The sequence below is a fragment of the Argopecten irradians genome, chromosome 5, assembly GCF_041381155.1.
Source record: "Argopecten irradians isolate NY chromosome 5, Ai_NY, whole genome shotgun sequence".
NCBI lineage: Eukaryota > Metazoa > Mollusca > Bivalvia > Pectinida > Pectinidae > Argopecten > Argopecten irradians.
Genome location: NC_091138.1, coordinates 40048050 through 40063782, shown reverse-complemented (window position 1 = coordinate 40063782; position 15733 = coordinate 40048050). Strand labels below are relative to the sequence as shown.

Sequence of the window (15733 nt, the reverse complement as noted above, 5' to 3'; positions counted from 1 at the left end):
ATGATTATATCTTCTGAAACAAAAAATAAAATATACTTAAGTGTATAGATTTCTATCGGCTGGGAACTTTAATATATGCTTGATCCCTGGATACTTGGATTAAGTTTCAAATCATTTGAAACATAACAGATGTTATCAGGACCCCCCATGTGTGCATACAACACTGGATGGTATGAAAGGATTGAATAATACATAGACAATATCTACTCCCTACCCACAGTGCATGAGTGCACTCTCTCAGATCAGATCTGTCACACATACCTGGTATATTAAAGATTCTGGATTTTTATCCAGACAGTCACCAAGTTTAATTTCTTTTGATTATCTAAAGATTTAATTTTGAAACATGTGTTTTTGTAAGTAGTCTTTCATTATGAGTGATGACTAAGCTGGTTATGAATATAGAATTTTCTAATTTTGAACGTTTTAAAAACTTTTTACTGAATAAATTGCAGGCCTCAAATTAACAAGCAAGTGGTTTTCATTGGGGACAACTGTAGAAATGACATAATGATTGTGAATAAATTGATTTTAATGGAAAATATCGAGACACAGTTCTTCTATAATGTTTATATACCTGTATATCTAGCATCATCATGCAAAATAAATCATATAAAACTATAATTTTAATATGGAGAGTTAATTACAAGTAAAAGATATTTTCGTAAGTTCAAATTTACGGCAATTGCTGTTTTTAGCAACTGACATAAAATACTAAACTTGATGTCTGAATTGATTGCAGATGACTTTGTTAATTTGTATCTGATGAGACTTTAATTGAAATAGTACAAATTTGATGGGCTGAACTTTTAAAAGGCTTCATTAATTTGAAAGGAAATTTAAATTTAACCATTATTGGTGATAACGAAACATCATATAAAAGCTTTCTGGGACAGTTATTGGTGTTTTTCTTGAGATTTAAAGATGGTATATGACATTATTCCCTTACCTTCAGACTCATGTACTTTGGGGTTATTGCTGTCAGCTACCATCAGTCCAGTAAACTGGAGCAATATTAGGTCTATTAAAAACTATTTAATACATTAGCAGTTTACTCATACTGTAGCCCCTGATTAGCTACCAATAGACATCGTCACATTGTGCCTGTAGCCATTAGAGAAGTTGGGAAAAGCTGTTCTGGAATTAAAATGTAGTAATTAACATCTCCAATGGTCTGTGGTTTAATTCAAAGTTCCTGGGGACAAAATTCATTTACTCAAACTCACAATAAATGGGTAATTTTATTGTTTGGTGCTCATTTTCATAAGGAAAATTATTCACATTTTTTTACAGATGAAATAAATTTGCATGTTCATATGCAATAAATAAAAGCTTGGGCTTGCTTTTATAATCTTGGTATGGAAATAAGTATCAATTTTTTAGCCAATAGAAAGTTGTTTATTTCGAAATTTGGGACAAAGTACCATTTGATTCTGAAAACTAAACTTGGCATTGTTGTCTAGGCCTATGACCTGTACATTTGTATATTAAGTCATAGGTGACGGGAACTAGTCTAAACAACAGTATCACCAACGCCAAACTTGGTGATTTCAAGTCCAGATTTGTTTTCATTTGAAAGTCGCGTTATTACAGTGTTGTATTGTTTCATTGTCCATGATATGTTGATATAGCTAGGTATTTAGTGTAGTGAGTTTGGTGAAGGCTTCGTTTGTTTATGTACCCCGAGTTGTTAATATCAGTGGTGTTGAGTCAATGGTGTATTTGTTTTAGGTAAAGTGTTTGTTTACAAAGGCGTGGATTGTAGGCTGGTGTATAGCCACAAATACTTCAGATAGAATACCTGATTGTGAAATCGGTTGGTCAGGCAGTTTATTGTCGCTAGATGTTACTTTTTGTGGAATTAAAAGAATAAATATTCAGAAGTCATCTACAAAAGAAAATCACACTTTCGTTAAATATATTACAGGTAGAAGTTTCAGGTTGTCAGGTTGTGAGATACAGGTGAACACAATGTTTAAGACATTTTCTATAACGTAAAAAAGACGTACACACTCTCTATATGTGAGGGTAATAAAACATATGTTAAGCACGGCTGGCTCAGTTTAAAAGCCAAGTCATATTGAACAGGATCAAACTTATACAACACACGCTCTGGTCGGACTCTGGGGAGAACAAGAGATTGACCCTGTCTGATAAGGATTCTGATACTTACATGCAGACTTATCGCCATCAAACAAGGATTTGAGTGGCCCTTGGACTTAACTTCCAAGGCCTGGAAACACCCTGTTAGGGTTTTGACATTTTCTTACTTAAAATGACTCATAATGAAAAGAGTGGAAGGAAATTCATATTTTGTGTTGAGTTATTATAGGATTGAAGTTTGATACAGATATTTTCCTACAACGAAAGTATATTATTAAGAGGTTTGTTTCAAACTTCCTATGTGAACAATTGGCTTGACACTTAGGGATCGGTTGTTTCATGCCAGAGGTTTCGTATTTCTAAGTGGCTATGGTATTGTTGACTTCCTCTGACTAATATTACACACTACAAATTGGAGTCACTCGGTCAAATGCACATCTTTTTAGTTGTCAAACAACCATCCCAGAAACTACATTTAAGTTGTGGGGTTGCAGCATACAAATCTTAATGAATAGTGACTTAATATTTACTAATGCTACAAATTTAATCTTGATCAAGCTAAGGTTTTAGTAATTCAGCTTTAGAGATTGAAATGAAATCATACACGAAGCAAACCATGTAAAATTTTACCATATATGAGATCTATTTTCATTTGCTATATCAGGACAAAAGAAGTAACATCGTTGCTCCAGATGCTGGAATTGATGAAGAGGAAGGGAGCTGACTCTGTATGACTTGTATTTTTTCCAATGCAAAACCTGACTGTTATTGAAAATGTAGCAAAATTCTGGGTAACAAAGAAATAACATGTAACGGAAGCCACTCGTGTGGATGATAACTTTCAGTTATTTCTGAAAGGAATGTTCATTGTACATTTAGAAAACCATCTCAGATAACAAACCAATTACTTACAGTCGACCACATCATGTTCTCTTTACCTATAGGATGGTTGGGGACATACGATCCTAGCGTTGTATGGGCCTAGAAATCAGAGACACAATGAAAGGTTTTATTTATCTCTATACCGATCAGGAAATAGGCAAATAATATTTACCGTAGTTTATCACCACTGTAACCCCCTTTTTTTAAGCAACATACAAATTTTGGATATCTTTAAAATTTGAATTAATGGACAATTAAGAGCAAAATTTGTTTATGCAATAGGTATTATACTTTATAGATATGATTGAGAAGATTAATTTTAGTTTCTATGGAGATATATCCTCTGTGAAAACGAGTAACAAGCTTATATTTCTCAACATTTGTTCTTTTTGTAACAGAAGATATCAGTTAGGATGTCTTTCTCTGAAGCAAACAACCAGAACAATCAATAATCTGCACTGTTATTGGCTACAGTCACAAGGCACCAGACAGCTTAGGGCACCTCCGAGAGAGAGTGTTTCAGGAGTTCATACAGTGGGGAGGTCAGTGTAGGGAGGAATAGGAGAGGAGAATAACAGAGATGTAGTTCTGGGTACCTAGGGGGCTGTCAGGAAGGATGGATACCTAGGGAGCTGTCAAAAAGGATGGCAAAAAGGGATAATGATGAGTTTCCTTAAAATTTATTGACTGTCATTGAAGAGAAGTCTTCTTATCCGCTTACTACATAAGAAACCAAACGAAATCAATGTGATATTAGAATGATATGGGAGAAAATATAATGTATACAATGTATACTATACCACTCCCAATTTTGAAAATATGCATAGTAAACATTTGGTAAATGCCTTAAAAGGACAAATAAATGTCCATAGCACTGCACATCATCTGAGGGTGGTTCAGGTATACAATATAGTCTATCACTTTATTTTCTTACATGGTTTATTGACCATGCAAGAACTTTTGAATGCATTCACACTTATTCAAACTTTGATGTTTAGGTCTTGGTGATTCATTGGCAATGCATGGCACATCTGCTTTAGATGATGCAAGTTTAAAGCAAGTTTTGTCTTCCAAAGTTGTTGTCTGGACACAATATGGAAAGAAGACCTCAAATGAGAAAAATCAGTTCTGTCGTGAGATACAGAGAAACTTTCCCAGAGCATTACATATGTATGATGGGATTAGATATGCACTGTGCACATTTAGGTGATGAGGCAATAAGGGTGGGTACAGTGTTTAGAAACAAACTGACATGCATCACTGATGTAAAGCTTATTTTGTATGCATACCACAGAAGAATGAGAACTATGTATAATATTTACACTTTGACTATGTCATCGACTGGTAACGTGTATATAATATGTTCATGTCCTCTATACGTAAGACTAGACACGAGAGGCGAATGTAAACGGTTATCTGATGACTTGAGATGAATGCTGATTTAGAGTAGGTTGAAATATAACATCAGGTATGATATATGGCAGTGATAGTGAGGATATGATTATAATGGTGTAATTGGAGGCAGGCTCATATTTGTACAAATTTTTAAAATCATTTTTATGTTCACTTAAAATGGTTTCAAGCACACTTTTAATTTTTTTGTATCGTCAATTATGCTAAAGTTGTCTTTATTTTCCATCAAGAGAATTTAATTCAAAATGTTTAAAACATATTCTGAAAATACCTATGGTATAGTGTTACACTGATATAGTTGAGTAAACCTGATATTCCTATGTAATGCTGCATACTTGGCAACATACACGATTTTGGAGGAAGACTCCCAATATCGTGCCCACTTTTAGGACTTTTCAACATATCCGATTCCTTTAATATTCAAAATTTTTAAATCTGATTCCTCCATTAGAAAGATCAACGCAAAAAAGAGGCCAAAATCAACTGTTATTTTGGTGATAGGGGGGGAGTACATAGGTAGTTTATATTTAGGTTCTAAGTTTGAAAACATGAAATTCAATACCCCTATGGGAATTCAGAAAAGATGGCAACTATGATGCAGAAGATTTGAGAAAGGCTACGCATTCAGTATTATCTATATAATGTTCGTATTCCAATATCATCAGAATTAATTCCATTATTTTGTACCAGTTTCCTGTCACAGTGTTAACTCATTCCACCCTGAAGACACATTTAGACTCTTCTGAATAAAAAAAATAGACCAGTCCATTATGAAATTTCAGGGTTGAATGAGTTAATGTTACATTTGGACGATTCATATTTACTATCCACAGTCGATAGATATTACCATAACTAGACAATACAGAGGATTAATAATGTATATATTGAAAATGATATACTTTCCATTTCTCTTATTTCCTATCCTGGATAGAAAAAAAAAGAAAAATGTAATCTTTGTGTATAATGTACAAAGTATGCAGTTCAACAGTGATGTTAAATCCGGTGTGAAGTAGAATATCAGGTTTCATAAAACAAAGATGTTATGATTATTTCAACAGCCAGAGGAATTGGTATACAATTTGCCAATGATTGAATATTTATAAAATTTACTCTTATACATTGATTCAACTAAAATATTGTGTATATAGGTGTATAATATTATTTCATGATGAGGTTTTCTACTTAAGACACACACACAACATATCTTCCAGAGTTAAACAACGACATTGTACTACATAACATGAAATTTTTGTAGTTTAGAAACTTTGTATTTTGTGGTCGCCACAGAATAGCAAAATTTAAAAGTATGAATTTCGATTCATGTATCATTGTATTCAATTGTGACATTGGCTAACCATAAACAGTTTCACCAACAAAATGATTTGAAAACTCCAAACTATGTAAGAAAGACCCCATCAATATTTTGTGTTATTAATAATATTTGCTGATGAGATTTTTAGACAGTGTCCAATTTTACCCTTATTTCTGGAAAAAAAATTTCAATAAAATTGGATTGTAGTAAAAGAATTGACTGGCTAAGTTACATAGAGAGGTGACTATATCATGACTTCAGTCTGTGGTTTCTGTTTTTAGAAATTTGGATCTGATCTAAAGTTGTGTTTATCGGAATAAAGGTGCTAGATATGTTGTAGCCAAACAGATATTCCAAATTTGCATATTACCGAGTTATCTGCACTTGCGGGTAGGTATTGATTGTGACGTCATGTGTTTGCGATCATAATGTCATACATTTTGGAGAAAACGACGTGAATTGCGCTCACAAAATAATAACGTAACAATGGATGCCTACCCGCAAGGGAGCTAACTCTGTAATATGCAAAGACGGAATAGAATTTATCAGAGTAATGATGGTAGTTTATGTGTGTTGCTAGTGTAAGTACTAACTCTATCAGGACATGCCTACAATTCTATACACCAACATAAACAAGCCTGTCAGTTTATGCATGATGAGATATTCAAATTTATTACAATATGGAACAGCTGTTACTTTCACTGTCGACAATTGTAGTTAAAAATAAGTCGTATTGAACCAGTGAACCCTTCCACTTACAATGTAATCTAGATGTTCTTTTTTACAATCTCTTTGCAATATCAAACATGCCTAGTTTTAAAAATAAAGTCATTTAAATGATATTTCATAAAGATATCAAATGACATGTAAAACTCAAAATTGGTCAGTTGTATGATGATTTTCATCTTTGACATTCTACGTTTTTTCTGAGAAAATGATGTTGAGTATTGAGTGCGTTGAGTGGCATTATGATGACGATCAATACTTTAGGTGATACAGTATCGTAAGAAGTGGTTGTTTTATTGTTATTGACAGCTGTTTCATTGCCCTGCTCTTTCTTGAATTGTCTGCTGTATTTCCCCATGGTAGGTAGTTTGGCTAATCTTCAACTCTGAACAATAATAACTTGAGTTTAGTAGACATAAGTGAAAAGGGAAAATGTAATGTAGGGTGTAAAAAGTAAAAACAAATGTCGTTGTGTTATAATATTGACGTATCTTGTCACAACACTGTAACTAAAGGTATATCTCTATCATCATCTTATTTCTGTAGAACATTTTGTCTCAAAAGCTATTTGACCATTTTATTAATTAATTTTAGTTTCAAATTTCTCTGAAATTTTATGAAGGGTTGATGCAACAACTGTCGTATTATGAAAAATGAACACAATATACCTCAGAAATACTTGTATGGAACAGTCCTTTGTATAGTACATCATTAAAGAATCCTAACTTACCTGAACATTTCTGTATCAGGCCTTATATAATAATGTTTACCTATTCTATACCTTAAATGGGTTTTTGTACAGGTAACGGTAATATAATGTTGTGTTAATGTGATGCGGTTATCTACAACATCTCGTGCTGAGCTGATACTCATCTTCAGCGCTGGAGAGTTTTTCTCCCCATTAAATGTAATGGTGTTTTGTGACTGTAACAGACTTTAATAGGCATAACATATAGCCTTTCTGATTTTTTGTGAAAACATGAAATATTTATCTAACATCCTTAGCTTGCATTTTTGACATAAACTGATGCATCAAGATTTTATGAGTTATATGACTATAATATATCTAATAAAAATATTGCTGAGTGCTACGCTTTGATTTTACATTTATACAGGTGAAACATTTACAGGTGATGCAAATTTCTGATGTTTTAGGGTTTTTGAGTGGTTCAACACTTTATGATGTAAAGGAATCAACACTTTACCTGATGACTCCTTCTCCAAATGTGGTTGCAAACAAAACCCCACTTTAGGGTGTGATTGTGTACTGATACTGTATAACATGAAATATTGGTGGCCACTTATTTTTGTGGCAGCCATCTTGGATTTTGGTTGTTGAAGTTAATTGCCGCTATTTCTCAGAAAGTTCTGAAAGAATCTTTCTCAAATTTCATCTGTAGGTTCCACAAGGACCCTAATTGTGCATATTGCATTTTGCTACTGATTGGTCAACAAGATGGCCAACCAGCCGCCATCTTTGATTTTGACAGTTAAAGTTTGAAAAGCAGAGAAAAGATCCCTCTGTCATATGTCAGACATAGATAATTATTTTTGAGCTAAGGTTCCTCTAGGATCTCTTGTATAACAAAAAAACAGCTGTGTAAGAAATTTTGGAATTTGGATTTCATGCTGGTATATTGCTCTTAACATTATGTCTATTGCACTAAACAATTCTAAGGAAAATTAAGAACATTTCTTTGACTCAAATAAGTGTAATAACAACATATATAGATGAAAAAATTATAGAAAGCCAAGATATGATTTAGTATGAGTTAATTCTGTCATCAGGCAGGAAAGCTTCAGTTTTGACTATTTATTTACAAAAGGAAAGAGTGTTTTCTAATGGAATAATGAACGCATGACACATAAATACATAAAGATAATAGCATTGACATAAATAAATAAAAAGTTGACAAAGAGCAATATACTTATATAGTTATATACATCAAAGTGCAACACATCAATACAGCTAGCGAAAATAACTCGGACATGAATTATTTAAATGTTTGCTTGATTGGGAATCCATTTAAGGTAGATTATCATCAATTGAGCTGTTACTTTTGTGTCCCACTAAAAGCATCTTTGAAGGGCATATATTAGGAGGAAAATGTAATGAGCAGAGTAAAGTTTAGAGCAACATAGTAAACTTTATTCACAAGTTGAAAATCATACCTGAGGAATACTGTAAATGTACAGTAGCATATCCAACCCAATAAATCCCCTATTCCTTTTGATTTGATCAATTAAGCACTTAATTGACCTCCATAAGAGTGCTGGCCCTACTTGATTAAATACAGTATTTTTCAACATAAAAATTGCAAAAACAGCTGCTGCAAAGTCCAAAATGCATTTGATGTCATTGTCTAAATTCAATTTTCTGGAGTGGTTTATTGGGTACCTGGGTTGGAGGGATATAATGTGTTGGAACTTGTTGATGATAAATCTAACAAGTTGTGTACAAGTGACCCTTTAAGCTGTGTGAGGGAGAAAATTGAAAGTAACCAGTTCAGGTATGAGAGAGAGAGGTTGTCACTTGATACTTAGCCACACCTATTAATCTTAACATATTGGATACGACAGGTCAAAGGGTAAAGGTCACCTACAGTATCAGGTTAGAGGTTAGAACTTGATATGAAATAAATTATACACACCGTTGTTCCTGGCTCAGAAGACAAGCTATATATTATATACCTCGGTGGAACACCTGAGTTTCATTAAACAAAGGGATACACGTGTCTAGTGTTATTTCCTAGGAAGTGTCTCAGCTCGGTGCTATAATGATAAGAATATGCAGCTTTAAACAGAGTTACAGAACAGCAAAATATTGATGAAGTTATGTTTGAAGAATATTGTCAGTTCATGTTTTGTTTGATATGAGAAGATATCAAAAGTAATATACTTTTGACAGGACATTTTTAATTGATTAATTAACATTAACATTCAGTTGGGTAACAGATGCTCTCAAGAAAATCTTAAGTACGATATTATCAGGTAAAACCTATAATACTATCATTTTAATTTTCTTTTTGAGGACACTTTTTACCTGACTGATACTTATGCTGACAAAACAATTTAAAGATGTCTTGAACTGTTGCCATGGTCTACTGATGAATGTCTATCTCAATATATAGCTACTACCAAGTGTAGAGGTCATTGACTAAGTGAAGGTCATAAACAACCGCTGCACATGTCAACAGGGATTGTCTGCCCTTGAACTCTACACCATACATTACCAGACTGTCTATTGTACCTGACTCTTACCTGGCAGGAATAAAGACAATAGATGTGGACAGGTACAGTTTTTACCTGGCAGGAAGGGAGACAATTGATGTAGACACTCTACAATTATCTTCGATGATGCATTTAAAACACTGGTAAACATAGATATACAGGGACTGCTATTCCTATAAAACTTATACTAATAAATGAAGAGTTAAACCTCATTAAATCAAGTTGGACCATGAAAAGGCTTTAAGTTATCAGAGTAGTTGAATACAATAGAAACATTTTGTCATGATGCTGATGTTGGAAATGGTCATGGGAAGCAAGGCGGTGAATAGGAATATGATCAATGCAGTGGCAATTACTAGTGTTAGTATTTGAAGGTCAAATTTATACAAAGTACTTCAGTAATTAATATTGAAGAATGAAACTGGTTGTAATTTTCAGATTAAATTTATTCACATTTCTAATTGTTGAGTTTCTGACACAACTACAGCTGTCAGGGCTGAGACAGAAAACTTGAACCTTGGTTTATTGCTTTCAATTGTGAGAAAGTATGTCTCCTCATCTTCTCCTTAAAAACAATGAGTCAAGTGTTCTGTCAGCAGAGCTCATGTCTGTATATCAGATATGTGCATAGAAATAGGATTATAGTTGGCAATTAATACTGGACCATTATACTCCACAAGTGGCCAATATCAGCATGCATTTTGTGGAGCCTCGGCCTTACACAACCAGCCAGTGAAGGGCCTGGACAAAATTTGGGGACACTTGTACAAGACATATTTTAGGGATTGTGTCATGTCCACTCATTACTCAGACCCTAAGTCGGTCCTACACATGTGACCAGAGGCTAGCGAACTGTTCCTTTGCCCACCCTCAAGATAGATGTCTGTCACATGATCTTTTTGACTCTGACAGGCACAAAAACCCTCAAGCCATTTTTTGCGTCAGACTTGCATGTGCTTGGCCCCGGGTTTGGGAGTTCTGTAAGAAAGGGTCTAGGCTGCTCTGTTGGTGACAGGTCATCACTTTAAGTGGAGGGTGGTAACTGTGGTGACTTGTTCTGGTGTGTTTGTGTTGCTCTTCCTATACATTGATACATCGTCAAAGGCCGAGTACTCACGTCAGACATGTGATATTGGACACTTGTGAATTTTGCTGGATTATGATGGCATAACATGTGAAGAGGGCTGTCCATCATTAACTCATATTATATGCCGTGTGATTCAGTGGATGTATCTATACATATACATGAACAGTTTCTTTTTTTACGTTAAGAAATTCATTCTCAGGAGTAAACAGTTATAAAGTTATTTTATCAGTGGATGATAGAAGTATTATTGAATTATTGTGTTTTATGAGTTGTGGATGTTCTAATAAGACAATCAAGGAAGGATTTCTGTTATAAGATCAACCAAGATACACATTAATCAGGATTAACAGAGCTAGCTGTTACAGGATGACGATGGTAAGTCGTAACTTCCTGTTAACATATCGATGCGTGCCATAGCTAACTTCCTGTTTCTACATATGTACGTTAATCTTATAACCTTTGTGTGGGATGTGAAGATATTTAAACTTTCTATATAACAAGTTTTATATGTCTATAGTGTACACATTGGAGCTTTTTTATGTTTAGTTATTTATGAGGGAATTGAGATTTCTTATCAACCTAAATCTTAGATATAGAAATTTTGTAAGTGATGCAGCATGTTTGCTATCAATAATTTGAACTTTTGTAATTGAAGCTTGGATGATATATACCGGTAATCAGAAGTAAATGTTGTTAGCATTTCAATAAGTGAGACATCATTGGTCTCTTAAGTAAGATATATTGCAATCAAACAAATTACATAATATGATTAAAAAATGTGTTTGGGGTATTCTGTCATATAAAATTGGGATAATAATTGAACATCAATGATAGAATGGCTGTATCAGAAGTGTGTAGAAAGTTTTACATCGGTGTATGATAAGGATATTAATACCACAGTCATCATATAGAATGTTGGATATGACAAAGATAGTTGTGGGCTAACTGTATGACAAGGATAGGTTGTGGGCTAACTGTATGACAAGGATAGGTTGTGGGCTAACTGTATGACAAGGATAGGTTGTGGGCTAACTGTATGACAAGGATAGGTTGTGGGCTAACTGTATGACAAGGATAGGTTGTGGGCTAACTGTATGACAAGGATAGGTTGTGGGCTAACTGTATGACAAGGATAGGTTGTGGGCTAACTGTATGACAAGGATAGGTTGTGGGCTAACTGTATGACAAGGATAGGTTGTGGGCTAACTGTATGACAAGGATAGGTTGTGGGCTAACTGTATGACAAGGATAGGTTGTGGGCTAACAATATGACAAGGAAAGGTTGTGGACTCACTGTATGACAAGGATAGGTTGTGGGCTAACTGTACGACAAAGATAGGTTGTGGGCTAACTGTATGACAAGGATAGGTTGTGGGCTAACTGTATGACAAGGATAGGTTGTGGGCTAACTGTATGACAAGGATAGGTTGTGGGCTAACTGTATGACAAGGATAGGTTGTGGGCTAACTGTATGACAAGGATAGGTTGTGGGCTAACTGTATGACAAGGATAGGTTGTGGGCTAACTGTATGACAAGGATAGGTTGTGGGCTAACTGTATGACAAGGATAGGTTGTGGGCTAACTGTATGACAAGGATAGGTTGTGGGCTATGACAAGGATAGGTTGTGGGCTAACTGTATGACAAGGATAGGTTGTGGGCTAACTGTATGACAAGGATAGGTTGTGGGCTAACTGTATGACAAGGATAGGTTGTGGGCTAACTGTATGACAAGGATAGGTTGTGGGCTAACTGTATGACAAGGATAGGTTGTGGGCTAACTGTATGACAAGGATAGGTTGTGGGCTAACTGTATGACAAGGATAGGTTGTGGGCTAACTGTATGACAAGGATAGGTTGTGGGCTAACTGAATGACAAGTATAGGTTGTGGGCTAACTGTTAAATAGCAGCATTAGTAATGTGAAGAGGAAATTGATTGTTCGTGTCTGGAGTCACCTTGATATTCTGCAGTAGGAAGCAGGACACTAGAGAGCCTGTTTGGCCAGCATCCATCCCGATCTGTTGGGTGTAGACTATTGATTGCTGGCCTTGTAATGAGGCCCAAGTAGTTGCTAGAATTGACCATAATCCCAAGTGGATGGGATTGACCATTATTCCAGTTCGATCTGGTGTTGGACAGGACTGCCAGATGTGGCCATGTTTACCAGTTGGCTTTAGTACAAAGCCGATGTCATCACTGTGTACCGCCTATAGCTGGGGATATTGTCGGTCACACCTTGACCATTACAGGCGAAAACTGGGCCATTCATCACTGAAATTTCTTCATTAATATTCAAAATCCGTCCCTGATACTGATTTATTTTAAAGTCTTTGAATGCTGTTCATGATTTTGGTGTGAAATAAATCAGTTTGTTTACACTATTGGTATCTGATCTGCAACTATTGCTTGATATTGTTCTCTAGCTTTAAAGCCTTTTGATCATTTAGAAAATAGTCTTTAGTTTGTCTGATTCTATAAATATCTACATGAGTATTTTTTACATTCAAATATAACCCCCATAATATTTCCAGTTCAACCCACAAGTGGGTGGATGTCGATCATTATCAAATTTAATTAATTGATTGATTTGAGATGGCCTATAAATTGCTGTTTGTAGATCGAAGTATAGAGACAGTGTATGCTACAAGTTTGATCATTTCTGCCATTGATAGTAGAGGTCTGTTCCAGTAAAGGCACTCTATGATGTGGATTAATTATAGAATTACATGAGTTTGGGTGACAGTAAAATGGTGATTGATGCGTTTGATATATGTATGAGGTATTGATTATGAGGTTACCTAACCCACACAGACCTTAGTGAGGAATACTAATTAATAATGTAACCATCAAACAGACCTGACTTTGTTAGGCCAGCACCACATGATGTACAAATTGATTACACAGGACACTCAATGTCTGTAATGGAATTAGGTCTTACACATGTGGATTTCTGGATCAGGGAGGTTGGGGTCCTGAAGGGTAGTTTAGTAAGGCTTAAGGTTCGAGGAAGTAGGAGGTTAGAGGAGAGTTTGAGGTCACTAGGTCAGAGGAAGCTAGAGGTCAGGAGGTCAGAGATGGCTGTAGATTAGGATTAGGAGGTTGGAGGCTTTGAGGTAAGGTTGTCAGAGGAAGCTGGAGGTCAAGAAGTCAGAGAAGGCTTGGAGATCAGGAGGTCAGAGGAGGTGTAGGAGTTCCTGAAGGTCTAGCTTCAAGGGCCTGAATGTCAGAGGAAGATCAGAGTCTGGATTAATGTATAAAAAAATTGATGTAGGGAGTCCACAAAATTGACATTGTTTTCTGCGCCCTAATGGAATATGGGGGAGTGAGTAATAAAGTATTATCCAAGTGGGTTCCTTCTTTCCTGTCCTGTCCCGTCCTGCCTCACCAGTATCACCGTCATTTCACAACCATTTTCCCATTTCATATGGAGGCATTTCAAACATATACAATACAATACAGACTTGACCAAAATAGAATGAGGTAATGATTGGAACCAAGGACCATCGTCTAAACTACTAACATTGTTAATAGAAGAGCCTGTTGCATGATAAGGGTCACTCCCTCACAGTAACATCAATAATGGAAACCTACGGTAATAGAAACTTATAATGACTTTACGCGGAGGATTAGGAAGATTAGCCGCAACAACATCTACCAGATATGTTGGACAGCATAATATGGGCTTGTATAATTGATAGTCTGGCTAATATGACAGTGATAAATTACCATTTGTATTGTTTTTGATGGCCACGATGGAAACAGTCTCACCAATATAGGGGTCCTGTACTGTAGCGGCCCTAAATACAACCATCTATTGTGTGTAGGCCCCAAGGGTGAAGCGGCACTGAATAATATAGTGAATGGAGGATGGAAATCAAGAGCACGGAAGTTGTTGTGCACCTCCAGTTATTTATTGTTTGGCTTTCCAAGGACAGAAAATGAACTGTGTTCTCAGTTGTCACAAATAATACAAATAGAAATGATGTCGTTGTGTCAGAAATCATTAAACTAGAAGTAGTGTCATGGCAATACCATTCTAGTTTGTCAGCTACAAAAGTAGTGACCTCATACTATAATTGATATTTAAATTCGGGCGAGGATCAACAGCTCTGCTGACTGGTGATTTTCCTTGAATTGAGAATTCACTCCTGAATTTAAACCCAGCTCCAAGATCATGACACAAGCTTAAGTCTAAGACAGTCTTAAGTTTAGTCTTGGCCAATCACAGAAGACCTTACAAAAAGGTACATCATTTTTAATTGGCTAAGCAAAAGCTTAATCTAAGACTGTTTTATGATCCTGGGGCCAGAGTATCTTGATGCATCTTCAGCTAAAAATGGTACTTACATTGAAATCTACTTATCTTATTTTTTCTCCTATTTTGTAAGATGATTAAATCTGAATTGTAGAGTTGTTACAAGTAGTTGTGCTGTCCTGTTCATTATAACAGTAATGCTGGTGGTACTATAGTGTGGAGATGCGTTTTAAACCCAATTTAGACTTGAAGAGATTTCATTAAATCTGTGTTAAGGTGCCAGGTTGGGCAACATTTGTGTTAAGGAAGAAACATGGATGTGTACTTGTTTCATTTGGGCGGTTCACACGATAACTCGTTATATTACCACCAACGTGATTGTCACTCAACACGTCAGCTCATTTCTCTTATATTCTCCAGAGCTTTTCTCACTTGTTAAACTGTCGTGTAAACCTTAAATTGTAAAGGCCACCATGTTCTGAAATATTTGGACCAGCATTTGGTGCCAAATCGCAAAGCTAAGAGTACATATATAATGGTTATATAATACAATTTTCACTACATACTCCACATATAGTGAGATCGAGTAAACCATCATCTTTTAGTTAATATAGACAATAAATCTAACTTATTAAAGCCAAACAATGAATGGTTCCTTTTGGTTGTAGCAGTTAACTTGTAATGGTATGATTGTGTGACATGTAGAGTTTACTATATTGCTTC

At 35.4% G+C, this 15733-nt stretch overlaps 1 protein-coding gene across 11 annotated transcripts in view; it reads left to right on the top strand.

The window, feature by feature from the left end:
• Window positions 1–15733, top strand: part of LOC138323840 (RNA binding protein fox-1 homolog 3-like) — a 99993-nt gene that overhangs the window by 27653 nt on the left and 56607 nt on the right. The window contains exon 1 of one of the 11 annotated variants that reach the window (XM_069268716.1): window positions 10354–11129. The exons of the other annotated variants lie outside the window; for them this stretch is intronic. Within the exon in view, the coding sequence (XP_069124817.1) occupies window positions 11121–11129 (9 nt within the window). The 5' untranslated portion in view covers window positions 10354–11120. Of the gene's footprint in view, window positions 1–10353; window positions 11130–15733 lie in introns of those variants that run through there. 11 annotated transcript variants of the gene reach the window in all.